We start from the raw sequence: 27,500 nt of genomic DNA on the forward strand, positions 1-27,500 counted from the left end.
ACACGACCGGACGCGAGCGGCCTGTTCACCGAACAGTCAACGTTTAAACATTAACGTGATCCTGAACGGACCTCAAACAGAACCGGGACATTCGTCTCAGCTGGACAGAAATATTCTAATCATTTTACAAGATATTTGACTTTTTCTCTCATTTCTGCTCAAATCCGTTTTCCAGGTTTTCCAGGTTTTCCAGGTTTTCCGTGTGAACGCTGCACCGACTCACCATCACTTCGCTTCTTTAAACTAGTAAAGAAACTGATTTAGTTCATTTTCAGTATCAGAACCCAAACAAACAAAAACCTGCAGTATGTTAAATACTGAGCCGGTTATTAATCAATAAATCAATAAATCAGTATTATATGGTGTCATGATATGAGATATCGTGACAGATTTTGGATATCGATCATCGTGATATGTCGTCTTTTATCTGGCTTTAAAGGCTGTCTGAACTCATCAGACTGTTTTATGATTTGTCTTTGCTCAGTTAGTTTTTATCTCCACATTTCTGATGATTATTGATCAAAAAATCTCACGGGGTTAATATTTTGAAAAAGCACCAATAATCATCCCCACAATAATATTTCAATATTCAGATATTCGATCAAAAATATTGTGACATTTACTCATTTTCAGTTCCTTCAGGAAGTTGTAACGCTGTGGATTCTCTGCGACCAAACAACTTTTCTGTAAATCTGACCAATCACTGTAGCTCCCAGCAGTTCCACCAATCAGAGCAGTCGTCTGTGCAAACACCACACATACGTCTCAGTGAAGCCACTCACTTTTTGTTTTATTATTCACTATTTTTTTGTATTTATAGTTTTTCACAGGTACTGAAGAGAACAAGCTTTATCATTAATATTGATATTCGTTCTGTTTGTTTAAACTGAGTTTGAGCCTTTTTAAGGAACGCGCCGAGTCTCCGTCTGCAAATAAAGAACATTTTATTTGAGTTTTTGTTATCGTGAGGCTTTTTGGTGACGTCACTTACAACTTTGAATGAATTATATTTTTCCAAAAAATCACAACTCCTGAACGATTTTCAGTTTGCTGCTGTGAAATCAGACACTTCTGTCCACAACATGTCATCACTCACAACTTACATCATCAATAATTATTGATACTGACTGATATGAAACTATATCACCCAGGTCAATTATCAACAGTTCATCTGGACAACAGACGTTTCAGTCACAGACAGTGTCGGTTCTGCTCCGTACGACAGGAACGGTCGCAAAAGAGACGACAGGAACCTGGAGAGTCGACCAATGAGACGAAGGCAAAGGATTCGGCGAAAAACACAAGTTTTAGATTTAAAGTTATTCTGATGACGTTTATGAGTCAAACTGTTTGTGACAAGGTAGCAGGAACCTTCAGAGAACTCTGAGAACTCTAAAAAAGATGCAGAACATCACAGACCAACATGTGCTTCTTAAAAACATCCGGTGATGTCATGAGTTTATTAACTGGTGGGAAAATCTCCTCACCGTGGCAACCGTACAAGGAATGAAGCTCAGCCCCCCCCACACACACAGAGCTAAATTTAGCCTCTGTGTGTGTGTGTGTGTGTGTGTGTGTGTGTGTGTGTGTGTGTATGTAGGGCGGTCATCAGTGTGTGTCTCACCGGGTCTCGTCTGCTCGGACTCGGCGGTGTTTCTTGCCTCTCCGCCGGTGCTTCTTACTGCCGCCACTGGCATTTCCACTTCCTGTTCCGACCGCTGCTGAGAAACGACAGTCAGAGAAGCGTCCATTTAGGTTCCGTCAACACAATGATCAATCACACACCAGACTCTTTCAGTGTATCATGGGGAGTCACACTTCAATATGCACCAAACTACATTCAAAAATTTAGAAACTTTGAGAATTTAATACTTTGTGCCTTATTAATAAACAGTAACACGACCAACAGCCCCTTTAGTCGATCAACACTGTGCACCAAACTGCATTCATTATTCTGATACTTGACATTAGGACATAAACGGTAATAACATAGCACAACACAACACACACACACACACACACACACACACACACAGTATTATGCATGTGGCCTACATACACATCACAAAAAAAACATCAGCACAACATTTATACAAACGCCATAAAACCAAACTGGAACGCACACACAACCATTCCGACATTCATTAATAACCACTTTCAGATAATTAGTGAAATGTTCCTTTTATTCAGCTCACAGACCGCAGACATGGCTGCACGTTTCTGCACCAAATGTGGATGTTAACCTGATCCTATGAACACATCATGGAGGCTACAGCAGTTATTAAAGTTCATGTTTCAGTGAATCAGACGAACCCGGAGGAGAACATGTGAACCGAACTGACGAACAGAACTTCCAGAACCTTCAGGCTCATTCTGTCTGCCAGAGATCATCATCTGTCCTGATGGAAGATACGCGCTCTAAAATTCACCGTTTTTTTAAATGGAGTTTGGCACAAGAAACTGACGTGTGTGACAGCAGCAGCCTGGTACCGTTAGCTAATGCTAGCTAACGTAGCATGTTAGCTGCGCTCTGTGGACTGACCCAGACACCGACACCACTGACAGCTGACCCGGGACACCGACCGGGTCGTGGATACTTTACCTATCAGCATCGTGGTAGCCGGTCCTCACGCAGACCCGGGTCAGAGCGATCTGTCCCGGCCGGGTGTCGCTCCTCTGCTCGTCTGTTAGCCTCCGTTAGACCGACTGACGGTCTGGGAGCTCCGGTACAGACCTGCTGCAGACCCGCGGCTCCTCCTGCAGTCCGGCCCGATCAGGACCGCCTCTGTACCGGATCAGTCCCGACTCGGAACCGGGTCCACTCGGTGGTTCTGGGTGTGTTCGCTTTGCTGTCTCAATCCTACCGTACACGCTCTCAACAGCTGCAGACTGTCTGACACCGGACACCGGGGTTTACGCATGCGCACTGATGGCCCACCCTGAGACTTGACCCAAACTGGGACCAGTGGCGGATCTGGAGGGCGGTGGTCCCCATAGAGAGCGCTGTAACAGTATTCTATTACAGTTACTAACTTATTGTAATCCATTACAGTCAGTAACTACAACTTTAATCTATTACAGTTACTCCAGTAAAGCAGCTGACCTGTGGTGAAAAAATGCTTCACTTCATTTTTTGTCAAAAACATCACAGACCAGAGAAAATGCTGTCATCATCCAAGACCTCAACATGATATACAAAACATTTACAAGTCAGATCAACCCCTGATGTTAGCTACACAGACCAGCCGCTAATGTTAGCCGCACAGACCAGCCGCTAATGTTAGCCGCACAGACCAGCCGCTAATGTTAGCTACACAGACCAGCTGCTAATGTTAGCCGCACAGACCAGCCGCTAATGTTAGCCGCACAGACCAGCCGCTAATGTTAGCCGCACAGACCAGCCGCTAATGTTAGCCACACAGACCAGCCGCTAATGTTAGCTACACAGACCAGCCGCTAATGTTAGCCGCACAGACCAGCCGCTAATGTTAGCTACACAGACCAGCCGCTAATGTTAGCCGCACAGACCAGCCGCTAATGTTAGCTGCACAGACCAACCTGTATCGTTAGCTACACAGACCAGCTGCTAATGTTAGCTGCACAGACCAGCCGCTAATGTTAGCTGCACAGGCCAACCTGTGTCGTTAGCTACACAGACCAGCTGCTAATGTTAGCTGCACAGACCAGCCGCTAATGTTAGCTGCACAGGCCAACCTGTGTCGTTAGCTACACAGACCAGCCGCTAATGTTAGCTGCACAGACCAACCTGTATCGTTAGCTACACAGACCAGCCGCTGATGTTAGCTACACAGACCAGCCGCTGATGTTAGCTACACAGACCAGCCGCTGATGTTAGCTACACAGACCAGCCGCTAATGTTAGCTGCACTGGCCAGCCGCTAATGTTAGCTGCACAGACCAACCTGTATCGTTAGCTACACAGACAAGCTGCTAATGTTAGCTGCACAGACCAGCCGCTAATGTTAGCTGCACAGACCAACCTGTATAATTAGCTACACAGACCAGCTGCTAATGTTAGCTGCACAGACCAGCCGCTAATGTTAGCTACACAGACCAGCCGCTAATGTTAGCTACACAGACCAACCCCTGATGTTAGCTACAGAGACCAACCTGTGTCATTAGCTACACAGACCAACCTGTGTCATTAGCTACACAGACCAGCTGCTAATGTTAGCTGCACAGACCAACCTGTGTCATTAGCTAAACAGACCAGCTGCTAATGTTAGCTGCACAGACCAACCTGTGTCGTTAGCTACACAGACCAGCTGCTAATGTTAGCTGCACAGACCAACCTGTGTCGTTAGCTACACAGACCAGCTGCTAATGTTAGCTGCACAGACCAGCCGCTAATGTTAGCTACACAGACCAGCCGCTGATGTTAGCTACACAGACCAGCCGCTAATGTTAGCTACACAGACCAGCTGCTAATGTTAGCTGCACAGGCCAGCCGCTAATGTTAGCTGCACAGACCAACCTGTATCGTTAGCTACACAGACAAGCTGCTAATGTTAGCTGCACAGACCAGCCGCTAATGTTAGCTGCACAGGCCAGCCGCTAATGTTAGCTGCACAGACCAGCCGCTAATGTTAGCTGCACAGACCAACCTGTATCGTTAGCTACACAGACCAGCTGCTAATGTTAGCTGCACAGACCAGCCGCTAATGTTAGCTGCACAGACCAACCTGTATAATTAGCTACACAGACCAGCTGCTAATGTTAGCTGCACAGACCAGCCGCTAATGTTAGCTACACAGACCAGCCGCTAATGTTAGCTACACAGACCAACCCCTGATGTTAGCTACAGAGACCAACCTGTGTCATTAGCTACACAGACCAACCTGTGTCATTAGCTACACAGACCAGCTGCTAATGTTAGCTGCACAGACCAACCTGTGTCATTAGCTAAACAGACCAGCTGCTAATGTTAGCTGCACAGACCAACCTGTGTCGTTAGCTACACAGACCAGCTGCTAATGTTAGCTGCACAGACCAGCCGCTAATGTTAGCTCCACAGACCAGCCGTTAATGTTAGCTGCACAGGCCAGCCGCTAATGTTAGCTACACAGACCAGCCGCTAATGTTAGCTGCACAGACCAACCTGTGTCATTAGCTACACAGACCAGCTGCTAATGTTAGCTGCACAGACCAACCTGTGTCATTAGCTACACAGACCAGCTGCTAATGTTAGCTGCACAGACCAGCCGCTAATGTTAGCTGCACAGACCAACCTGTGTCATTAGCTACACAGACCAGCTGCTAATGTTAGCTGCACAGACCAACCTGTGTCATTAGCTACACAGACCAGCTGCTAATGTTAGCTGCACAGACCAGCCGCTAATGTTAGCTGCACAGACCAACCTGTGTCATTAGCTACACAGACCAGCTGCTAATGTTAGCTGCACAGACCAACCTGTGTCGTTAGTTACACAGACCAGCCACTAACATCCTGACCTGAGGAACTGGTTCTCCTGTGTTGTGTCATGCACCTTTTGAGCGTTTCGTCTCCCCAAAGTTCTCCTCACTACACTGGACGGCATACACTACGTTCTCCAGCTTGTGTCTGGGTGTTCTGTCCTTGGGGTGGACCAGTTTTTGCCTCAGGGTGTGGACATCCTCTCTGATGGACAGGAGGTTGAAGTCTTCACGAATCATATCAATACTGTGGACAAAAACATCTAATTCACCCGAGACGATGTCCAGGACAACAGTTTGGTCTTCTTGGATTGTGCAGTGAACATTGAAGAGGACAGAAGGCTCAACATCCATGTTTACAGGAAACCCTCACACCACCTGGAACATAAACTAGGGGTCATTAGAACCCTCCATTACAGAACACAGAACATTCCAACCAGTACAGAGGTGAAGGATAAGGAACTGAAGAACATCAGGGCAGCTCTCGAAACCTGTGGATACACAAACTGGACCTTCATCAAAACCAACAAAAGAAACACGTCTGAGAGAAGAAAACTAGATCCAAAGGAAAAACATTGTTATTCTTTACATTGTTGGCGTTTCTGAAAAACTCAGGAGGATTTTTAACAAACATCACATCCCTGTCCATTTCAAGTCCAACACCCTGAGACAAAAACTGATCCACCCCAAGGACAGAACACCCAGAGACAAACTGGAGAACGTAGTGTATTCAGTCCAGTGTAGTGAGGAGAACTTTGAATAAACACATGACACAACGCAGGAGAACCAGGTCCTCAGGTCAGGACTCAGCAGTCCGTCTACACCTGAAAGACAAAGGACACTCCTTTGAAGATGACAATGTTCGTATTTTGTCCAGAGAAGACAGATGGTTTGAGAGAGGAGTGAGAGAGGACATTTTTGTTAACCTGGAACGGCCGTCTCTCAACAGAGGAGGACGTCTGAGACATTTATCTGCCACTGACAGTGCAGTCTGAAGATCACTGCCCAGGCAGCTGGATACCACCTGAAACCATGTGACTCCAACAAGTCACATGATAGCACAGACTTTAACGACTCCCATTCACACCCCCCCCATGTGACACTCAAGGGTCACACAATGGAGGGGCGGGCGCATGAGTCACATGACCCTGTAGGTGTTAACGACCCCATGAGGTTTAATACCTGAACTCCAAACCAGTCAGTCAGAACTGAAGAAGCTTCTTGGATGAGAGACGAAACGTCTTCAAGAACTCTATCAGGTCCAGTTGCCTCCTACAAACGTTGATACGAAGACTCTGACCTGGATGACTGAGAATATTCATATTTCCATTTTAGCATCAGAACTTAAAGTCACATCAGAAACAATATTAAAAACATTAAAAATGACACACAGAGGGAGCTGTTAAAATTATACTTTATTTTTACATGATAAAAACTGTTTGGCCTCCTGCCTCTTAACAATAAAAACACATTTCCATTGCAGACTGACTCGTCTTCATCATCATCATCTTCTTCTTCTTCTTCAGACAGGTATTTACAGGCACATTTACACACTGTTAGCAAACTGTACACAGTCTGTGCTTCATTACATCATCCGGATCCATTTATACAAACCCTTTAAAGTTTTTATTCCCTTGTAGAAAAAACATTTCAGTAACAAACAGAGCTCGACCAATCAGAGCTGAGGATCTGTTTCATCATGTCCAGAACATTAGAAAACTGTACAGAGATCAGGAGGTCAAAGGTCAAACTTTGTCCTCCATTTACATACATCATCAGTGACAGCAGAGGTCAAGGTCCACCTCTTGTCTTCATTAAAAAAAAAAAAAAGAGCTAGAAGAAGCACCATGAATCTTCATCATCATCATTATCACATGCATGCAGAAGTCTAATCTGATCAGAGAACTACAACTACGGGTCAAACACAGGCTCAAAAAACACACGAGGCAAAAACACAGAGGAGAGACGTTCAGAGTAAACAGCCAGAATCAGAAATATTCTTCCTCTATATATAATAGAAGAAGAAGAGGAAGAAGAGGAAGAGGAAGAAGAGGAAGAGGAAGAAGAGGAAGAGGAAGAAGAAGAGGAAGAAGAGGAAGAGGAAGAAGAGGAAGAGGAAGAGGAAGAGGAAGAAGAAGAGGAAGAGGAAGAAGAAGAAGAGGAAGAAGAGGAAAAGTAGCAGGAAGATCATTTAAAAAAATCTGTCTCATTTATAACAACTAAATCTGTTCTGCTTCAGTTCAGCTGCAGAGACGAGACAGTCAGAGTCTGTCCAATTATTGCCTGATGGGTCCATTTACACTGAAAAACATACAGCACAAGTCCAGGAAGCATCCTGTCAGGAGAGTCCAGGAGAGTCCAGGAGAGTCCAGGAGAGTCCAGACAAGTCCAGGAAGCATCCTGTCAGGAGAGTCCAGGAGAGTCCAGGAGAGTCCAGACAAGTCCAGGAAGCATCCTGTCAGGAGAGTCCAGGAGAGTCCAGGAGAGTCCAGGAAGCATCCTGTCAGGAGAGTCCAGGAGAGTCCAGGAGAGTCCAGGAAGCATCCTGTCAGGAGAGTCCAGGAGAGTCCAGGAGAGTCCAGGAAGTATCCTGTCCCACTCTGTGGTGGACAGCAGAGTTGTGGGTGTGGACTAAACCTGATGGGGTCATCCACACCCACTGAATCTTCCCTTTGTGACACCCTCACATAGAGAAAACACATCAACAAACTGCTGCCATGGCAACTCAGCTGACAGTGCCCAGGCTGAATCCAAACCTTTGACCAGTGGACCTGCAGTCTGGATGTCCCCTCTTTGATTCTGTGCGGGACATAAACTTCAGACCTGATCGACTTAAATAAGTTTTAGTCAGAACAGTAAATATAAATGCAGAACGGCGAAGTTGTACTTTAAAAGTTTTAAGATCAAACCCACAGCTCGGGATCGGACCCACGGCTCGGGATCGGACCCTCGGCTCGGGATCGGACCCACGGCTCGGGATCGGACCCACGGCTCGGGATCGGACCCTCGGCTCGGGATCGGACCCTCGGCTCGGGATCGGACCCACGGCTCGGGATCGGACCCTCGGCTCGGGATCGGACCCTCGGCTCGGGATCGGACCCACGGCTCGGGATCGGACCCTCGGCTCGGGATCGGACCCTCGGCTCGGGATCGGACCCTCGGCTCGGGATCCTTACAGGGTCAAACTGTTAAACAAACCTTTGATGTTTCTAATACATCTCAGCACTTTGTTTTTTTCATCGCACTGACTCAAGTCCACGAGTCTGTCAGGTGTTCAGATGTTTGGATTCAACCAATGTTACTGAACAGCTGATTGTTATCAGAGCTGATCAATATAATGTCAGCAAAAATAGATCAAGGTAATAAAATAAGGGTTATGCTAGCTGTTGGTAGTTACAAGTTTGTTATTAACAGCATCATCATAAAGGCGACGTGCGGATGTGACGCTGCTTGTAACTGTGTTTGTTGGGTGACGTAACAGTTTTATCTTCCTTAAGACAATAATATTACTGTTTTTGTTAACATAACACTGCTTATACATGGTTAAACAAAGAGCTAGCATATGTATTGCTAGTGGTTGTATTTGTAGCTAAAAATATGCTAACCATAACCAGCTAGCTTCAAATGCTAGCTGGTTATGGTTAGCTATTCAATGCTTCAAATGTTATATGTTATTCCAGCAACAAATATAACTTTAATGTTACATAGGCTGTGGGTCTCTAGCTGCTGTTATTACAAACAGCTAGTTTCAAACAGCTAGTTTCAAACAGCTAGTTTCAAACAGCTAGCATATCTGATGAGCTGTTCATATGATGTTATGCAGGCTATCTGTGGCTGTGTTTGCTCAGTCTTGTAACATTCTGTACAAGGTTACTCCTTAATGGAGGCCTCATATATCTGTGATGCTAACTGTCTCGTTAGCCCACATCATAATAGCTACAAACAAGTTATAATCTCACTTGTTAACTTGTCAGATCATTTTGGAAACAGCACTTTACATAACAAACTCAACTCAATTGAGTGAGTTAGTGAGTGAGTTCAGATTGTTATTTTCAACCTAGCATGACGCTATCTGTTGATGATGTTAGCAATTCTACAATATAGCACATGTCATATTAGCTGTTAGCACATAAAGATACTCATGCTGTTTGTGTTCTAGCCTATGTATATGATGAGTTGGCCTTTGTGTAAGTTGTTGTTTTCCCTCCATGGTTCAATAAGAGTTGAACATTTAAATTAATTTATCTACCCATGATGCACCAGGACACATGATCAATACAGCTGCTGTCAGAACAGACAGACAGCGCCACCTAGCTGCAAGAGTGAAGGCACAGCTGGGATAAATAGGTATAAATAGGACTTAGAATATGTACACAGAATAAGTTAGTAACTAGCTAACACGCGCGCTTGCATGCCCACACACACACACACACACACACACACACACACACACACACAGAGTTGAAACTCCTTCCCCAGAATTCAGATTGTTTTGATCATCGATCAGCTCTTTGTTCATTCAGCAGGTTTCAGTTAAATTTGATTTTCAGAGTGATTCTAGTTTCTTTCTGTTTTCCAGCTCTTCAACGTGTTTGTTAAAGGTTCTTATGTTTCTTTGTTTCAGGACCTGTGGGTTCCTTGGTCCACTGTTCAAGAAGCTAGCTGCCTAGTTAGCTACATCACTAGCTTAAAAAAACTACCTGAGGCAGTTTGAATTGTCGTACTCAATTCACTCACAGTGGTGAAGTAAACCTGTGCAAAGAGTTTCCTTTCAGTTCAATTTGTGCCATCAACCAATAGCAAACCACCCTGACAGAGCTGAGCTGAGTCCAGAACAGAGGATGCTATCATAGCAGATTAGCTGCTCCTGTTCAGTCAGAGAGATGCAGCAGCTCTAGCTGAACTGAAGAGGTGTGAACTTCATGTCCAGTTAGCTGCTGTTTCGTTTAGCTAGTGTGCTGACTGGTGCAGATTAATCCACTCGTGAAGAAGAAGCTGGACGAGTTTGGCTCTGATTGGTCTGTTTGTTGCCCTGACTGCACTGTGATTGATAAGCCTAATGCAACCACACGGACAAGCTGACTTCAGGTGTTGAGATGTGCTACTTAGTGGTTCTGGGTTTGGGTTTGGGTTTCTCTGCTACGGACTTGTGCTACTGTAGTATTTTTTGACAAGGCAGCACAACCGACAGAATACCAACTATGAAATGGATGCAGCAGCACCAGAGGCTTCTGCTGGCTGAGCAGCTAACTTCCTGTTTATCCCTTCACTGATGGGAACGGGGATAAAACGATTCAACCATGTGGCTCTTCTAGACTTAACAAGGGTTATCAGAGTGAACAGGTCAGATCCTGATAGTGAAATGAATCATTTCATGGAGGTGTGATGCTAAAAAATGTATTAAATGTTTTACAGCTGCTTCTTTCACAATGTAAATCTATAAGAAAAAGTCTTTATATCATGTTGTCATCACATAGTTTGGCTACTACGTCAGTCAAGCTTCCTTCACTTGGCTGAGAGTCTTCATAACTATAAAAATGTACCAGATGCAAAAAGGAACCCGGAACTTATGTTACCGTGACCTGAGATCAGATTGTTCGTTAAAAAGTCAAAATAAATAAGACCATCAAACCTGATCCACATAAGGTCTACGGAAGCTGAAATGGACCCAAATAAATATCCAGCACTTGCCAGATGTTGTCAGGTCCAATAATTTAAACTGGCATCTATAAAAACCTGAGAACCCTGGTGAGACAACCTGGACTCAACCTGGAAGTGAGGAAGCCTGATGAGACTGGAACAAGAGTGGGATGGTTCAGGTCCTGAGGTCTTCAGGTCAAATTTACTTGAGGAGACTTTGTTTGAACTGGAGACCAAAACTGAAACTGGAACCAGCCTGAAACCACATTTAAAAACTCTCCCTGATTTGTTGCATTCAGTAAAGCTCCAGACACACAGAGTCGTGCTGGTTTCAGTAGAAAAGGCAAAAATATTGTCTGAGATCAGCAGGTCAATAATCAATACATGTGATCAGAAGATTCAAATTGTGCTTTCTTACTCTGCAAAGACAATAGAGCAGCAGGGAACTCTGGGACATGTAGTGCAAGGCAGCAGGTGATGATGATGTTCCCTGATCTGATTGGTTAGATTGTCGTGTCAGGTTGGTCTAACGCTGGGTTCAGGTTCAGGTTTAAGTTTGGATTCAGGTTTAAGTTTAGTTTGACTGAAGGAACCTAAAGAACTGGGATCTCCTGAGTCTGACTATAAAAACCTCATATCTCCACACACACACACACACACACACACACACACACACACACACACACAGCAGGAAGACACAGTGTTAACAGGAGTCCAGTGATTTCAGTCTCTCATTGATGCTGAAGGTCTTCATCCTCTTCCTCCTCAGCAGGGTCATGAGGTCAGAGCTCATCAGAGGTCAGTGACCTTATTCTCCACCAGGGCGGCGACCTGCTGCAGCCGATAGGCCAACTGCATCTTCTGACCTGAGCTGTCCTCCTCCAGAGACATGATGATCTGACAGACAGACACGTAGATACAGAGAGAGAGAGACAGGTGCAGAAATGTTAGTCTTTTAATTGAGCCTTTGCTGAGTCCCACCCTCCTAAGTTACTGTTGCTGTCACAGCACATGTGCAGTTTACAGGGATAACAGTGGAACATTTAATGTCTTTGATTCTCAAAGTGTAGCTGGCAAATGTAAGCTGATCTCTGAGCTACTTGAGGTGTTCCACCAACACTGCCCCACTGCCATGTGGGTAAACTTCAGGATTTATGCTGGCTAATGGAGTAAACCTCAAATCTCAGCTGAAGATAGGTGAAGTCCAACAGACCGGACCACCAGAGTTCCCCTGCAGCTCCTGCCAGACAAAGGTCATCATGAGCTTCTCATGCTACTGGAAGTCTGTCTGGCAGAGTGAAGATGGTGTGTGTGACACCATCACCCTCATCTCTAATCCTTTACCCCTGACTGCAAGGATGTGGCTAGGAGTGCGTAGCCAAACCATGCACATGGTCATAGTTAGTAATTACACTAGTATCAATAAAGTCTCATGAATTCCATCCCTACACACTGAATCTGTGTGGAGGGCTTCTAAGGGTGAGCGAGAAGAGAATGAGGTTAGTCAGTCATTGCCAGAGACATCAGGAGCTTCTAGCAAGCAAACTGGTGCTTTGGGAGCCACTAAACAGACATTGATCACAAGGTGTCCCACATTAACATTCATAGACATTCTAAAGAAAGACACAGGAGCAGAAAGCAATGGCAAGCTAGCCAGGAGGGTAGAGATGACCAAAGGCTCATCTGAGGATGACTAAACTTGAAACTGATACTCAGTAGAATGACATGGCAGGAACTGTGCCAGGGTGACCAAACAAATACAGGTTCCTCATCCTCAGGGCTCAGTGCCCTGCATGCATTAGATGTTTCCCTGCTCCAACACACCTTTTAATTCAAATGATCAGCTTGTCATCAAGCCTGAATGAAAATGACCTGATCATATGAGTCAGGTGTGTTGAAATAGGGAAACATTTAAAACATGCAGGACAGTGAACCCTGAGGGCTAAGACTGGGAAAAGTTACATTACACCAACTAACAGAGGAGGACTGAAACACACCAGAAGGTTGCAGGCATCACCTCCAACATCTGGGCTCTGTTGTTGCTCGTGTGGATGAGTGTGAGGCTCACACATTGGCCTCCACAGCCACATGAAGTTGCACCAGCATCAACAGTGCTGAACCCCCCCCAACCCCCTAAGCTAGCATCATCATCAGGTATGATGGACAGCCAGGAATAAGAGGAGTGTGTGCGTCGGTGCCTGTGTGTTACCTGGTCGTAGTATTTGTTGATGTACTTGTAGAGTTCATGAAGAGCAACAAGACTGTTCATCTCTGAGGCAAAACTCTGCAGACAGACAGAGACAGTATTCAGTTACTGTAAGGTTGTTTGTATTTCAGACAGTAACATGTAGTTCAGGTTGTGTTTACTGACCCCGGACAATTCAGTCAGAGTGGAATTCATCTCCTGATAACAGCCTGAGGCGGCGCTGTGGATGTCACTGTAATACCTACACACACATACACACACACACACACACACACACACACACACACACACACACACATACACACACACACACACACACACACACACACACATACACACACACACACACACACACACACACACACACACACACATATACACACACACACACACACACACACACACACACACACACACACACAATAATTCTTTAGTTAGTAATGGGTACTGCTGTGAGTAACTGTTTCTAAGGTAACTGAGTGTTTCTATGGTAGCAGATTGAATTCACCTCTCCACCAGCTGTTTGTATCGGGGAATCTCTCTGGCATACAGCAGCTTGTTTACAGGAGAGTCCTGATTGGATAGAAAGTAAGCATGAGGTCACATGATTAAAATTTTAACACGTGTAAAGAAACAGTCACATACAGACAGACAGAAAGACAGACAAGTCATACCCGTCCCACTTTGTGCTCGGAGGTGGTGCAGGAGTCGATGAAAGTCTGAGCGATGACGGACAGGACGGCGTCGATACTGTCGCTCACCTGAACGTCCAAAACAAACTGAGGATTCTTCAGGATGTTCACCCAGAACCTGAGAGGGAGACTGGACAGAGACACACAGGTCAGAGACACAGACAGATCTGAGACAGTCAGACAGCTGCCCAGGTGTGCTTCTCACCTGTTGGTCTTCCAGATGTGGACGGTTTCAGGGTCATCAATGCCGTGTTTCTCTGCCATGTCATCCAGGAAGTCAAAGAAGAATCTGACAGCGATCGGAGGAGGACGCTTTGTACTGAGGATCGCCACAAAGACATCGTCCACAAACTTCTGCAACGTCCCCTGCAGAGAGATGGACAGGTAGGGAGACGGACAGGTAGAAAGACAAACAGGTGGAGAGATGGACAGGTATAGAGACACACGTGTTTATCAATGTGTATGTGTTACCTTCATGGACAGCAGTCTGGTCAGGTAAATCTCAGGTATGGCCTTGGCTCGTTCTCTCTCCCTCATGCTGCTCTTTCTGTGTTTTGGGATTTCAGGATCTTCGCTGCTCTTCACCAGGTGCCAAAGACGCAGACCCTCCTCTTCCTCGCCCTCCAGCATTGGCGTTTCTATGGCAACCACACACAGACCATCAGTCACCACAACGACCAATAAAAAAACATCAGGAGGATTCATCAGACAAACTACAGAGGTGTTGGTTCTAGATGGTTCACTTTGTGTTCGGTCTGAGTTACAGATGTTCTACATGCATCTGGCCTGTCGTCTTCACATTCTTTAAAGTTCTTACATTGGTTCTGTTTTCTTATTCCCCATAAATGTTACAGAGGGTTTAGATATTAGTCTGGATTCTAGATGTACTACATGGTTCTCTTTGAGTTAAATCTGGGTTGTAGGTGTTCTACATGTTCCCCATATGTGTTCTTTCTGGGTTTATATGGTCCTTGTGGTGTTGGTTCTGTGTTCTAGAAAAGTTTAAATGTTTTTCTTTGTGTTTATTCCAGGTTATACATTGTTCTCTTTGTGCTGTTGCTGGGTTCTAGATGATCTATGTGTTTCAGACATTCTAGGTGATCCTCCCTCTTGATTCTGGGTTCTAAATGTGTTCTTTTGTATTGGGTCTGGGTTCTGTGTGTTGTACATATCCTAGATGCTCTTGGTGGTAATTGTGTTACATTTGTTTTGGGTTCAATATGTTCTAAGCTGGTCTCTATGTTGTTCACCACAGGTTCTATATGGTATTATTTAAGTTATTATTGAAGTTCTGGGTTCTGGATGTTCAAAATGGTTCTTGTGTTGGGTTGTGGGTTTTCTAGATATTCTGAGGTTCTGGATGTTGTGTTTGTTTTGGGTTCAAGATGTTCTAAATTGCTTTAGTTTTAACCAGGTTATATGTGGTACTTTGTATGGGTTCTGGTTTCTGTATGTTCTGAATGGTCTTTTTGTTTTGGTTCTGGGTTCTAAATGTCCTACATGGCTCTCTCTGTGCTGACTCTGGGTTTCAGATTTTCTAAATATTCTAGGTGTTCTAAATTTTTTAGATGTTTGATATGGTGCAATTTGTTGTTTCTGGGTTCTAAATTTTTTATTCAATTTTAGTTTTTTTTTTCTTTATTCTTGTCTCTTTCTTTTACTTCTGGGTTGTAGATGTTCTAGATGTTCTATATTGTTATTTTTGTGCTGTCTTTCTTGCCTTTGTGTGTTACCTTCAGGATTTTCTAGATTGGTCTCTTTGTATTAATAAAAAGTTCTAGATGGTTGTGTGTGTTCTACATGTTCTACGTTGTTCTTTCTGTGTCAGCTTTGGGTTCAAGGTGTTCTAAACAGTTCCCTCTGTATTATTTATAAGGTACTTTGTGTATCGCCTAATGGTTCTAGATGATTTTATTTGTCCAAACAGGTGTTATTAAGTGTTGTTGTGTTCTACATGTTCTACATGATTATCTCAGTGTTGGCTCTGGGTTTCAGATGTTCTTGTTATTCTTGTCCTAAATGTTCAGACATTCAAAGTGGTTGTTCTTGGTTGTGGATGTTCCACATGTTCTATGATTGTTTAGTTGTGTTCTTACTCTCTCCAGTCTGGAACACCTGGTTGACTCCAACTCCACCTGAACTCTGAGAACGAGGAATCAGGGCGACGGTTGCTCCATCTGGAACCTAAAGAACCCAGGAGGAGAGTTTAATATTTACTATCTGATAGCAGGTGAACAAGGACAGAAGAAGAACACGCTCTGATTGGTTGGTTGCTGTTGTTACCTTGTAGTGCTGCAGAGTGTTGAGTCGTTTCCAGCGACCTTGAACCACCGCTGTGACATCATCATCTGACAAGGTCAGGTGACCTGCCTGACCTGAACGCCACTCTGTCAATCAAACACAGAGAGACAGATCAGTATGAGCTGTCAATCAAACCACACAGGTGAGACAGGTGAGACAGGTGAGTCAGCTGTGTGTACCCAGGTCCAGACTGTCTGCTGCTGGTCTCTGAGAGAACGGAGCTCCTCTGTAGACCTGATCCAGGATCTTATCCTTTACCTGGACACAGACAGACAGGTGAGAGACAGGTTGAGTTACAGGCAGACAGACAGGTGAGGAACAGACAGACAGACAGACAGACAGACAGACAGACAGACAGACAGACAGGTACTTACCTGTGTGATGGTGTCAGTGTCAAGCACTTTAACCGGACATGGTTGAACTTCAACTCCATTCTTCACCAACACTGTCAGAGTCTGAGAGAGACAGACAGGTTCAGAGAGACAGACAGGTTCAGTCAGAGAGACAGACAGGTTCAAAGAGAGAGAGAGACAGACAAGTTCAGAGAAAGAGATAGACAGGTTCAGAGACAGACAGTGAGGTTCAGAGAGACAGACAGGTTCAAAGAGAGAGAGAGACAGACAAGTTCAGAGAAAGAGATAGACAGGTTCAGAGACAGACAGAGAGGTTCAGAGAGAAAGACAAGTTCAGAGAAAGAGACAGACAGGTTCAGAGACAGACAGTTCATTGTTTGTGGACAGTCTGAGTTGTCCATTACAACTTATATTTTCCAGGTGTGTTATTGTTGCCTACAGTTGACATGTGTGCATGTTGCCATGGTTACCATAGCACAGTAGTCAATGTCCTCTCGCAGTAGGTGGCTGTCGTTCAGCGTTCGTTTGGCCTTTCCTGTCACAGCGTCCACCGGACCTTTATCCACCTGATACTTTATGGCTCTGTAGAGCATGTAGAGAGGCTCCCCTGCCACCTCCTGACAGACAGGTGAGGGTGAGACAGACAGGTGAGCTGAAGACAGACAAGTTAGTGGTTTTATTGACAGACTGACAGGCATTTACCTTGAGAAAGGAATAGAGGCAGATTGACATCCAGTTGGTCAACATCTTCTCTACAACTGTCTCTGTCCTGAAACACAGACAGACAGACAGACAGACAGACAGACAGACAGACAGACAGATCAACAAGCCATCATTTTCTGAAAAGTTTGGATGAATCATGGATGAATTAATCAGGTGGTCTGTCTCGAGTGTCAGATGTGGTCATCATTTCTGGATCAGAATCAGCTCAGATTTGCGTCTATAATTGCGTCTGCAGAAGTTGTTTGTTGTTTGTTGTTTGTTGTGCAGCTGAGAAAACTATGCAGGATCTGTACATCCAACCTGGGACCAATCAAAGATAACCTCAGGATCCTCCAGCAGGACCTGCCACTATGATCCACAGGTAAGAGATAAGCAACAGGAAACAGATGGACAGATGGACGACCATCACTTCAGCCTGTGTAACGTTTCAGAGAGCAGATCACCACCAGGGGCTACATCTAAAGCAACAGGACTATGGAACTGGCAACCTGCAGAAATCCCAGTTTCCCTTGTTTTCTTAGAGATGGGATGTTGCTAAGGACAGCTGATGTGTTGCAAGCTCCTCCACAACTTTGCATCTTCATTGTTTTTTGTTAGGTTTGTTTTGTTTTGTTTTGTTTTTTATTGTTTCGCATCATGCTGAAGCAAGTGCTGTCATAGAGCGTGATAGAAAACAACATTTGCACATGATCATTGGTGGACAACACTTGTCAACAGGTGTACCTGGAACACAGAGGATACAAAGGAAGTGACAGTTGGGACCACGTTGAGGAAATATTATCACCGACCCCTTCTGAGTGAAATCTTCTATTAAATGTCCAGTTACTGGATAATAAACTAAATGGACACAGGAGCAGGACAGCTTTTTAACAGGACAGTATGAACTGTAACTTCAGGGTTTTCCCTGAGACTTGGCTCAACCTTTTGATCCTGGACTCAGCTGCTGCTCCAGGGGGACCCTCTATTCACTGCCAGGACTGGATGACATCATCAGGTAAGAACAAGAGGGGAAGGGAGGCTTCGTGGTCAACAACCAGTGGTGCTCAGATGAGAAGATCATTTTGAGCCTTGTACTCCCCCTGATCGGTCTTTATTATTACAGCTCATGGTCAGGGGCAGATATAAGGCCCTCCCTTCTCCTCCCTTGAGCAAATCAGATCACATCTCACATGACACAGACCAGTCAGTGCCGGTCCGACCAATCAGAGTAAGCCCTACATCCCTCCGTCAGCACTATCGAGTGGTGTGTTTCAGGAAAAGAACAGGTGGTGCAGTGGTTAGCACTGCTGCCTCACAGCAAGAAGGTCCTGAGTTCGAATCCCCCAGCCAGCTGGGGCGCTGGGCAGTTTGTGACTGGGTCAGGGCCTTTCTGTGCGGAGTTTGTATGTTCTCCTCATGTCTGCATGGGTTCTCTCTGGGTTCTCTGGCTTCCTCCCACAGTCCAAAGACATGCAGCATAATAGGTCAATTGGTCCTACTAAATTGTCCATAGCTGTGAATGTGAGTGTCAGTGGTCGTCTGTCTCTGTGTGTCAGTCCTGTGATGAACTGGAGACTTGTCCAGGGTGAACCCCGCCTCTTGCCCAATGTCAGCTGGGATAGACTCCACCCCCCTGTGACTCATAAGGATAAGCAGTTATGGAATGAACTATCAGGGCTCCAACACCAGGAACATGTGGTCTGGAAAAAGAACCATCAGTGCTGAGATAATGTCTACATCTCATCCCAGGACTGAGCTGCCGTCCATGGAGAACCTCCAGACCAGCCTGATGGTATCGCAGCATCTAGTCCCGTACCACCAGGATCAGGGACCGCTTCATTCTGCAGGCTATAAGACGGCCAAACTCTTGCCGGAGCCTGATATTTAAGAATTTCGTTACTGTTTCACTGTAACTGTTGTGTGCATGATAGCAACAGGAGTTGAACTTTGACCTGAATGACCGAGGAGCTTCACTGTCATGTTTTCAAGCCTACAAATTTTTTACAATGTGATCTCATTTGAATCAGTTGTCATTGTCCATTGTATATGTATCACTGTCTGCAGTGAGTTTCAGTCAGTGAAATGAACCAAGACAAATTAAAGAAAGCTGATGGTGTTGGGGTGAATTATCAGGTTTAAAACAAATGCAGATGCTGTTGTTCTCATCAGCTTACTCCATCATCATGAATCTCAGCGTGGGCCAGTGGTTGATGAGTTTGTCAGGATGGTGTGATGAGGCCTTCATCCAACTAAATACCTCAAGGCCTACGGACATGATCAATGATTTTAAAAGGAAGGCATCCCACCATCTCAGACTGTCATCAAAGGTGCTGGCACTGAATTTGTTGAACAGTACAAGTACCTTTGAACCATCATTGAAATTTGATGCCAATTCTGATGCAGTCTGTAAGACGGGACAGCAATGTTTATATGTTCACAGAGAGTTTAACGTTTTTAATGTTGACAGGAAAATGACATCCTTATTTTATAAGACATTTATTGAATCAGTTCTCACCTTTTCTATGATTGTTGACTAGCATACCCTGAGCATCAGGGATGAAAATCACCTGAGCGTTAAGTGGCTGGTGGGGTGACAGGGGCTCCACAGACCTCCCTGACGGCTACCTTTGACCGGCAGTTTCTGGGCAAGGCTAGGTCCATATTAGACTGCACAAACCACCCCCTTCACGATGAATTTGTGACCCCTTATTTAGGGAAACCAGGTTTAAGCCCAAAAGGACTGAGAAATCCTTTGTACTTTGTGAAAAAACTCTGATCAATTTGCACAATTATTAGGCATTTTACTGAAGGTCCTGCGTTTTATATCTACAGGAAAAACACTTTGATGTTTTTGTACTTTTGCTGTTGTTTATCTTGCACTCTGACTGCAAGTCAAGTTTCTCCTTGGCAAAATAAAATGTCTGACATGTCTGACAACGCCCATGTGGCCGTTTAAAGTTGTCTGCAGCTGACAGATTTGGCAGACAAAGTTGAGTTTGTTTTACATACCTGCGTAGCATCAGTTTGGGGTTCTTGGCGACGTACTGCTGCACCAAGTCCTGCAGCAGACTCTTCATGACCTCGGTGAAGTACTCCAGTTTGTCGTGCAGGGCCATGGTGAGCAGACTGGCTACGTAACCCCGATCTCTCTGAGAGAAACCCTGCTGGGCCTCCAGAGTGTGGATGAACTGGGAGACAGAGACAAAACAAAGTGTCACCTGCAGGTCCAGGCGTCTCCTGACCTGAGACCAGGTCACATCACCATCACATGACCCCCAACCCACCCTGGTGAGGAAGAGTCTGTTGTTGAGCAGGTTGTTGAGCTGCTGGAGACCCTGTTCCACAGTCTGCCTCCTGGACTCTGGCAGGTCCAGCTGGCGGCTCAGCGGCGCCACCTGCTGGCCGGGGAAGAAGACTCTCTCTGCGTATGTCCTGTAGTCCAGTAGGGGGAGTCCCGGTCCTCCAACATCACTACTCAGGTCCATCATCTCTGTCATCAAGTCTCCACACACAAGAAGAAGAAAAAGATGTTAGGTCAACAAACATGGACTCTGATCCTGGACTCCTGATATCCACATGCTGACAAGTCCTCGTTCCAGACACAGAACCCTAGTTTATTCAAAAAGACTTGGCCAGCATCTGGCAAGTCTTATTTTGTGAAACTTTGTCTCACTAAGGGTGAAAAGCACTGTATCAGCACAGTCCAGTTATTGGTTACAAGACTTTGTGGATCACTTCTGATCTGAACTTGCTGGGGTGCGGACCTTCAAATCCACCACATCTGGTCTGAAGTCACAACACGAAACAGTGGTTTTTCAGTCAAAACGCAATGTCCACTGCTACAGACCAGACAGAGGCTGTGATCACAGCTGTCATAAATTGGTTTAAAGTACCAATAACTTTGAAATTGGAACCGGAACTGAGTTTGGGAAGAGCTTCATCTACCAACTTGTCCCTCTGGTACTTGACAAAATGAGTCCCAAATATTGTTTGTAATTTCTCTGTTACTTTGAGGACCATCAAGGAAGCTGTTAAGCTTCATCTGACAGCAGTGTAGCTTGATGTGCACAGAGACACACACATTTTAAATGACCATTTTAGTGAAACATTCTTCACTCTGAAATCTACTGAGAGAAGTCGTCCAATGTCGTTGAGGACAAAGTCCATATAGATGATTAGTATATTAGTGTTGACTTAAAATAATGTTAGAGTCACATGGAAACGTTGGTTTGAGAGAGATCAGTCAGAGTGGACGTGATGTCAGACTGCAGATACGAGGACAGACTGTTGTTCGCTGGCTGACAGACTGCAGAGGGTTTTGAGTAAAGTTGTATTTTTGGACTGAACAAATAAAACTGACTTGACTTGATCTGAATGGACCATGTGGAGGTTTACATGTGTGTGTTTTTGTGTACCAGTGAACTCTTTGCGACACTGGTCTCCCACGTTGATCTCCAGGGTTTCCAACTGCAGCAAAACCTTCTTATAATCTCTGAGAGCCTGTTTACTCTTCCTCCTGCACACACACACACACACACACACGCACGCACGCACGCACGCGCGCGCACGCACGCACGCACGCACGCACGCACACACACACACACACACACACACACACACACACACACACACACACACAAGCAAGAACAAGTCAACTCATCAGCTCTCATTACAAACTGTTATTTTTAACTTCTTGTGAAGATCCCATAGTTTAGTCATGTAGAATATTTACATGAAGGTAAACTGAGTGTAAAGTTTACAGAGCTTCAGTAACTTCATTCAGTAGAACAGAACCTGTCAGACAAAAACAAGGGCACAGAGTTCACTGTTAAAGACAGACAGACAGACAGACAGGTGGATTCACACAGACAGGTACCTGTACATGAGGATGACGACCAGCACCGACAGGATGATGACAGCTGCTCCTGCCCCTAAACTGATCTGAGCAGCCAATGGGACGGGGGATAGCAGAGAGTCACTGTCATACTGAACGAGTCCCAGGTCCACCTGCAGGTTTCCCATGAACACCTGAGAGACAGACAGATAAACAGACAGACAGTTAGTGGAACATGTATGTAGCAGAGTTGTTATCATAGACATATAAACGAAGACGTCTCATTGAGCGGGTTGGCCTGTTGCTGCGATACGTCGGCGTGTCCGCCATATTGGATGTGGCAGATCTGCCCGTAAACTAATGCAAGGAAATAGACCGAACTTCATAAAGCGCCTTTCTACAAAGTGATTTAAATTAATGCCCTTTATTCACACATTCACACACACACTAATATATCTGGGACACAAAATGTGATGTGATGATTATAAATGTTTACTCCTTTTATGTTTAGGACACCAAACCAACATATGGATTTTTCTAATGTTTTTATGAGTTTTTACAGCGATCAATGAAATATTAATATTAAACATCTGTGTTTATAATAACCAGATCCTGAAACGTAGATGTGACAGGTGGGTTTTCTGAATAAAGAGCACGAACGTTTACATTTAACTGATTTTGATTAATCATTTTGATATTCAGTGATTGATGAACATATATACATACATCTATCTGTACAGGAGGGCATAGATGAACATATATTAGTGCTGCAATGGATCTCAGCTGACCCGTGTCTCGTACGGATCACAGTCGACCCGTGTCTCGTACGGATCGCGGTCGACCCGTGTCCCGTACGGATCGCGGTCGACCCGTGTCTCATACGGATCACAGTTGACCCGTGTCTCATACGGATCACGGTCGACCCGTGTCCCGTACGGATCGCGGTCGACCCGTGTCTCGTACGGATCGCGGTCGACCCGTGTCTCGTACGGATCACAGTTGACCCGTGTCTCATACGGATCACGGTCGACCCGTGTCCCGTACGGATCTCAGTCGACCCGTGTCTCGTACGGATCGCGGTCGACCCGTGTCTCGTACGGATCGCGGTCGACCCGTGTCCCGTACGGATCACAGTTGACCCGTGTCTCGTACAGATCGCGGTCAGCCCGTGTCTCGTACGGATCACGGCTGACCCGTGTCTCGTACGGATCGCGGTCGACCCGTGTCTCGTACGGATCACGGCTGACCCGTGTCTCGTACGGATCGCGGTCGACCCGTGTCTCGTACGGATCACAGTTGACCTGTGTCTCGTACGGATCGCGGTCGACCCGTGTCTCGTACGGATCACGGCTGACCCGTGTCTCGTACGGATCGCGGTCGACCCGTGTCTCGTACGGATCACAGTTGACCCGTGTCTCGTACAGATCGCGGTCAGCCCGTGTCTCGTACGGATCACGGCTGACCCGTGTCTCGTACGGATCGCGGTCGACCCGTGTCTCGTACGGATCACGGCTGACCCGTGTCTCGTACGGATCGCGGTCGACCCGTGTCTCGTACGGATCACAGTCAACCCGTGTCCCGTACGGATCGCGGTCGACCCGTGTCTCGTACGGATCGTCCTCTACGGTTCTGACCACATGTGAGCATCATAGTTTTTCTGTCACTGTTAGTTCTGTATCAGTTCTAAAAGCTGAAGTCTCCATGCAGAGCTGCAGTGAACAGAAGGACAGATGCTGCTGTGTGCAGCTCAGCTCTCAGTTAAAAGTCGTCACGTCGCCTCGAGTGAAATCCAGACCATAACTTTTTTCACTGATGTAACTCTGCTGTCACCATAGAAACAGATCATCAAACTTTGGTGATGTCATGTCTTAACTTGTCCACAGCTCCTCTCTGCTCACCGCTGCAGCTCTGTCTCACCCCGTCTGTCACACAGTGTGTCTGCTGATTGATCATCACTTCTAACCAATCAGATGTGCTGCTGTAGGCGGGACATTGAGCCAGACTACAGAGTGTAGTTGTGTATTATACTGTACAGTGTATAATGATCTAATATATGTACAGTATATACATAGTACAGCACTGTATAAGTTTGAAGTTTTTAATATATTACCATTATCATTACTATGATCATTATTATTACATCACATCACTATGGTGATAATTACAGACAGACAAAGATCAAAGACAAGTGCATTTTTAAAATCATTCTAATCCCAACACTTTTTTCTTTTTTGCTGATCTGAAAAATGATCCGATCAATGACTCAAAACCGTGATACGATCTGAACCGCGAGGTTTTTGATCCGTTGCAGCTCTAACATATATACATACTTATATCTATACAACTACAGTCTGTGTGTGTGTGTGTGTGTGTGTGTGTGTGTGTGTGTGTGTGTGTGTCTGTGTGTGTGTGTGTGTGTGTGTGTGTGTGTGTCTGTGTGTGTGTGTGTGTGTGTGTGTGTGTGTGTATGTGTGTGTGTGTGTGTGTGTGTGTCTGTCTGTGTGTGTGTGTGTGTGTGTGTGTGTGTGTGTGTGTCTGTCTGTGTGTGTGTGTGTGTGTGTGTGTATGTGTGTGTGTGTGTGTGTGTGTGTGTGTGTCTGTGTGTGTGTGTGTGTGTGTGTATGTGTGTATGTGTGTGTGTGTGTGTGAGTGTGTGTGTGGTTTTTCCGTGTGTTGCCACTCTTGAATGAGGCATCTTCTGCGTTCGCTCTTGCCACATCCAATATGGCGGCGACGTCGACGTAGGATTCGGCGCTCAATGCGGCGTCTACGTATACATGTCTATGGTTGTTATACTCTGTATTAGCATGAAATGTCTCTTGTCCAATCAAATGACTTGGATCTAACTGTACTGTATAATCTATATATTCTATAGTCTCATGTCGTCTCTGTACCTTGAGGCTGGGCAGCTCATTGTCGTCCACACTCATTGGTTGGATCTCTGGAGGTTCACAGTACAGGTGAGTATTGTCCAGAGTCTTCACCTCACACTCCTGATCCCCAAGCCGAGCCTTCACTTCCTGTCTGGAGATGGCTCTGGTCAGGTCCTGACCCTGAGGGACGCCACAGGGACAAATGAGAAATGAGACAGGTTCTATTAGTCAGTAGACAGATTGGTGGTTGTGGTCAGTCAGTGGACAGACAGTTCAGGTGTTTACCTCCACAGCGATCACTCCTCCTGGTTTGAAGCGATACGGAGCCTCTGGAGTGTCTCGATTCAGAGGAAAAATCTCCGGGTTGGAATAATAAATGAAGCTTTTACCCTGAGAGACAGACAAGTAGAAAGACATACAAGCAGAGAGACAGATTTCTGTCTGAATTGGGCTGTTATGAAGTAAATTTTAAAAGCATGTCACAGACAGACAGACAGGCACCTTGATTGTCTCATAGTGGACTCGGACATTGTCCAGTTGAAACCAGACTCCCTTTACTTTGAACTCTGGTGTGACTGTGGGGGTTGGACAGGTCATCTGAGAGGACGACAGGACAGAGCAGTGCTCTGAAACCTGAGAGACAGACAGGTGGTGAGACAGACAGGTTTTTGACCTTTGACCTTGTGTGACACGTCTGACTCTAACTGATGTCTGATTGGCTGGTTGCTCTCACCGTTGCCATGGTGCTGTTAAAGACCAGCTGCTGCTTGGCGGTCAACAGAGCCAATCGTTTTCTCCGTCTCACCCTCTGGACTTCCAGAGGCTCCACCCACACCGCTATGATTGGCTGCTGCACCACATCCAGGTTCCGGCCCGTCACCATGATGACACGTCCACCTCTAAGGACAGGAAGTCATTACCTTATAAGGACATCTCTCTGAGTGATTAGATGATTGAATATTGGTGATTGAGTCGTGATCAGTTTCTTACGCGTAGAAGCTCTCTGCCGGTGCGGCATCGGTGATGACAGGGTCATCAAGGTACCGGAATGTCACACTGGGAACGGTTCTCTCTGCCTTACCAAACAGAACCCGGACTGGAACTTCACCGGTCTGATTACTGGAACCAGTCTGACATACCAGCTGGGTGTCATTGACCTCCTCCAAACTACTGAGAGGACAGGGGACAAGGAGACAAGGAGATGAGGACAGAAGACACAGAGAGACGAGGAAATGAGGACAGAGGAGAAGAGGGGAGGAGATTAGAGTAGGAGAGGATAGGGGACAAGGAGACAGGAAGATGAAATGAGGAGAGGAGGAGGGGAGAAATGAGACAAGGAGAGGAAATAAGGAGACAAAAGGATGAGACGAGGAGATAATCAGGTGGAACCAAAGAGTTATGAATCTGTTCATGCACTGAATACTTCAAAGTACTACAGTACTGCAGTACTCACATGTAGCAGGGCTGGGGGCCCAGGAAGGCTCTCAGGTCTGTCTTCTGTCCTGTTAGCAGCTGTCGCCCTCTGATGGTCAGTCGGGTTCCTCCAGAGACGGGACCTTTATCAGGAACCAGATCCAGGAGCTGTGGGTCCTGAAGAACACAAGAACACAAACTTGAGTGAGGTCGGACTAGTTTAGAACCCTCACAGATCCTGGGAGCATCAAACCACTTTGACTGAGGTTCCTCTTAAATTTAATCTGATGGTGCCTTAAATTTATACAGCATAGCCTGATTATTGATCAGTGATCATTGATCACTACAGGAGAGATGACTGGAGAATTCTTAGTCAAGTCAGTCATCAGGTCTTTGGTTTTGGACATGTTCATGTCCAGGACCAGGACCAGGTCATCACTGCTGGTGACGATGTGACTGCTCATATGTTGGACCCCCAGCCGACCTGTCAGCCAATCAGAGTGTGTCTACGTGTGCGTCAACTGGGTCTCGACTGATTTCTTGATATGAGAGGAAAATACCTCATCTTTGGAAGTCTGGTAAGCCTGTAGTTGGAGATGAAACAGAATTTATCTGCCCACTCTTGATTATAAACCCTCCCGTCTCATCCAAGCCGGACTTTCCTTGTCCTTTAAACTCCCACAGGAGGTTAAATACCTGAAACTTCCCACCAGTCAGGTAGAACTGAAGAAGAGTGACAGGTCGGGTTAGGAGACAGTGAAACAAACTAAAGGGTCTTTGTCACAAAAAAACAGAATGAACACAACATAAAGACGCAGCGCAACGAACAGCAGCCACAGTTTGTTTTTAGTTTCTTTCCCACACGTCAAAAACAGAACTTAACAACCTTCACATGACAAGAAATTTGTCCCAGGCTCACTGCAAGGTATGGCGCTACGTCCTGTCTCCCTGGTTACAAACAGCTAAGCTAACTTTAGCACTGGATTTAGCTAAATTCATAAACTATATGATTCACAAATATATATTATATATTTAACTGACTGTTCACTTTTAG

The 27,500-nt window shown here is 45.6% G+C and overlaps 2 protein-coding genes across 3 annotated transcripts in view; both read right to left on the bottom strand.

Annotated features, from left to right (window-relative positions):
• srpk3 (SRSF protein kinase 3) overlaps positions 1-2,927 on the bottom strand; it is a 26,037-nt gene extending 23,110 nt beyond the window's left edge. Inside the window, exons 1-2 of one of the 2 annotated variants that reach the window (XM_084720093.1) lie at positions 2,603-2,927; positions 1,625-1,721 (exon numbers count right to left, since the gene is read on the bottom strand). In XM_084720093.1, coding sequence (XP_084576219.1) covers positions 1,625-1,721; positions 2,603-2,612 — 107 coding nt within the window. In that variant the 5' untranslated portion in view covers positions 2,613-2,927. The remainder of the gene's footprint in view (positions 1-1,624; positions 1,722-2,602) is intronic. The other variant, XM_084720094.1, reaches the window with a different exon arrangement.
• An 8,412-nt stretch (positions 2,928-11,339) lies between these two features.
• The window catches only part of plxnb3 (plexin B3), a 52,658-nt gene continuing 36,497 nt past the window's right edge, over positions 11,340-27,500 (bottom strand). Inside the window, exons 17-39 of the mRNA XM_084720096.1 lie at positions 26,487-26,623; positions 26,024-26,200; positions 25,767-25,932; positions 25,535-25,666; positions 25,319-25,423; positions 25,055-25,213; positions 22,203-22,354; positions 21,742-21,842; positions 20,611-20,828; positions 20,336-20,514; positions 17,327-17,393; positions 17,095-17,241; positions 16,646-16,726; positions 16,451-16,529; positions 16,254-16,357; positions 16,067-16,154; positions 14,442-14,608; positions 14,176-14,336; positions 13,953-14,100; positions 13,787-13,851; positions 13,444-13,519; positions 13,282-13,356; positions 11,340-11,969 (exon numbers count right to left, since the gene is read on the bottom strand). Coding sequence (XP_084576222.1) covers positions 11,865-11,969; positions 13,282-13,356; positions 13,444-13,519; positions 13,787-13,851; positions 13,953-14,100; positions 14,176-14,336; positions 14,442-14,608; positions 16,067-16,154; positions 16,254-16,357; positions 16,451-16,529; positions 16,646-16,726; positions 17,095-17,241; positions 17,327-17,393; positions 20,336-20,514; positions 20,611-20,828; positions 21,742-21,842; positions 22,203-22,354; positions 25,055-25,213; positions 25,319-25,423; positions 25,535-25,666; positions 25,767-25,932; positions 26,024-26,200; positions 26,487-26,623 — 2,889 coding nt within the window. The 3' untranslated portion in view covers positions 11,340-11,864. The remainder of the gene's footprint in view (positions 11,970-13,281; positions 13,357-13,443; positions 13,520-13,786; positions 13,852-13,952; positions 14,101-14,175; positions 14,337-14,441; positions 14,609-16,066; positions 16,155-16,253; positions 16,358-16,450; positions 16,530-16,645; positions 16,727-17,094; positions 17,242-17,326; positions 17,394-20,335; positions 20,515-20,610; positions 20,829-21,741; positions 21,843-22,202; positions 22,355-25,054; positions 25,214-25,318; positions 25,424-25,534; positions 25,667-25,766; positions 25,933-26,023; positions 26,201-26,486; positions 26,624-27,500) is intronic.

The sequence above is a fragment of the Lutjanus erythropterus genome, chromosome 6, assembly GCF_056507025.1.
Source record: "Lutjanus erythropterus isolate fLutEry1 chromosome 6, fLutEry1.hap2, whole genome shotgun sequence".
NCBI classification, from domain to species: Eukaryota; Metazoa; Chordata; class Actinopteri; order Lutjaniformes; family Lutjanidae; genus Lutjanus; species Lutjanus erythropterus.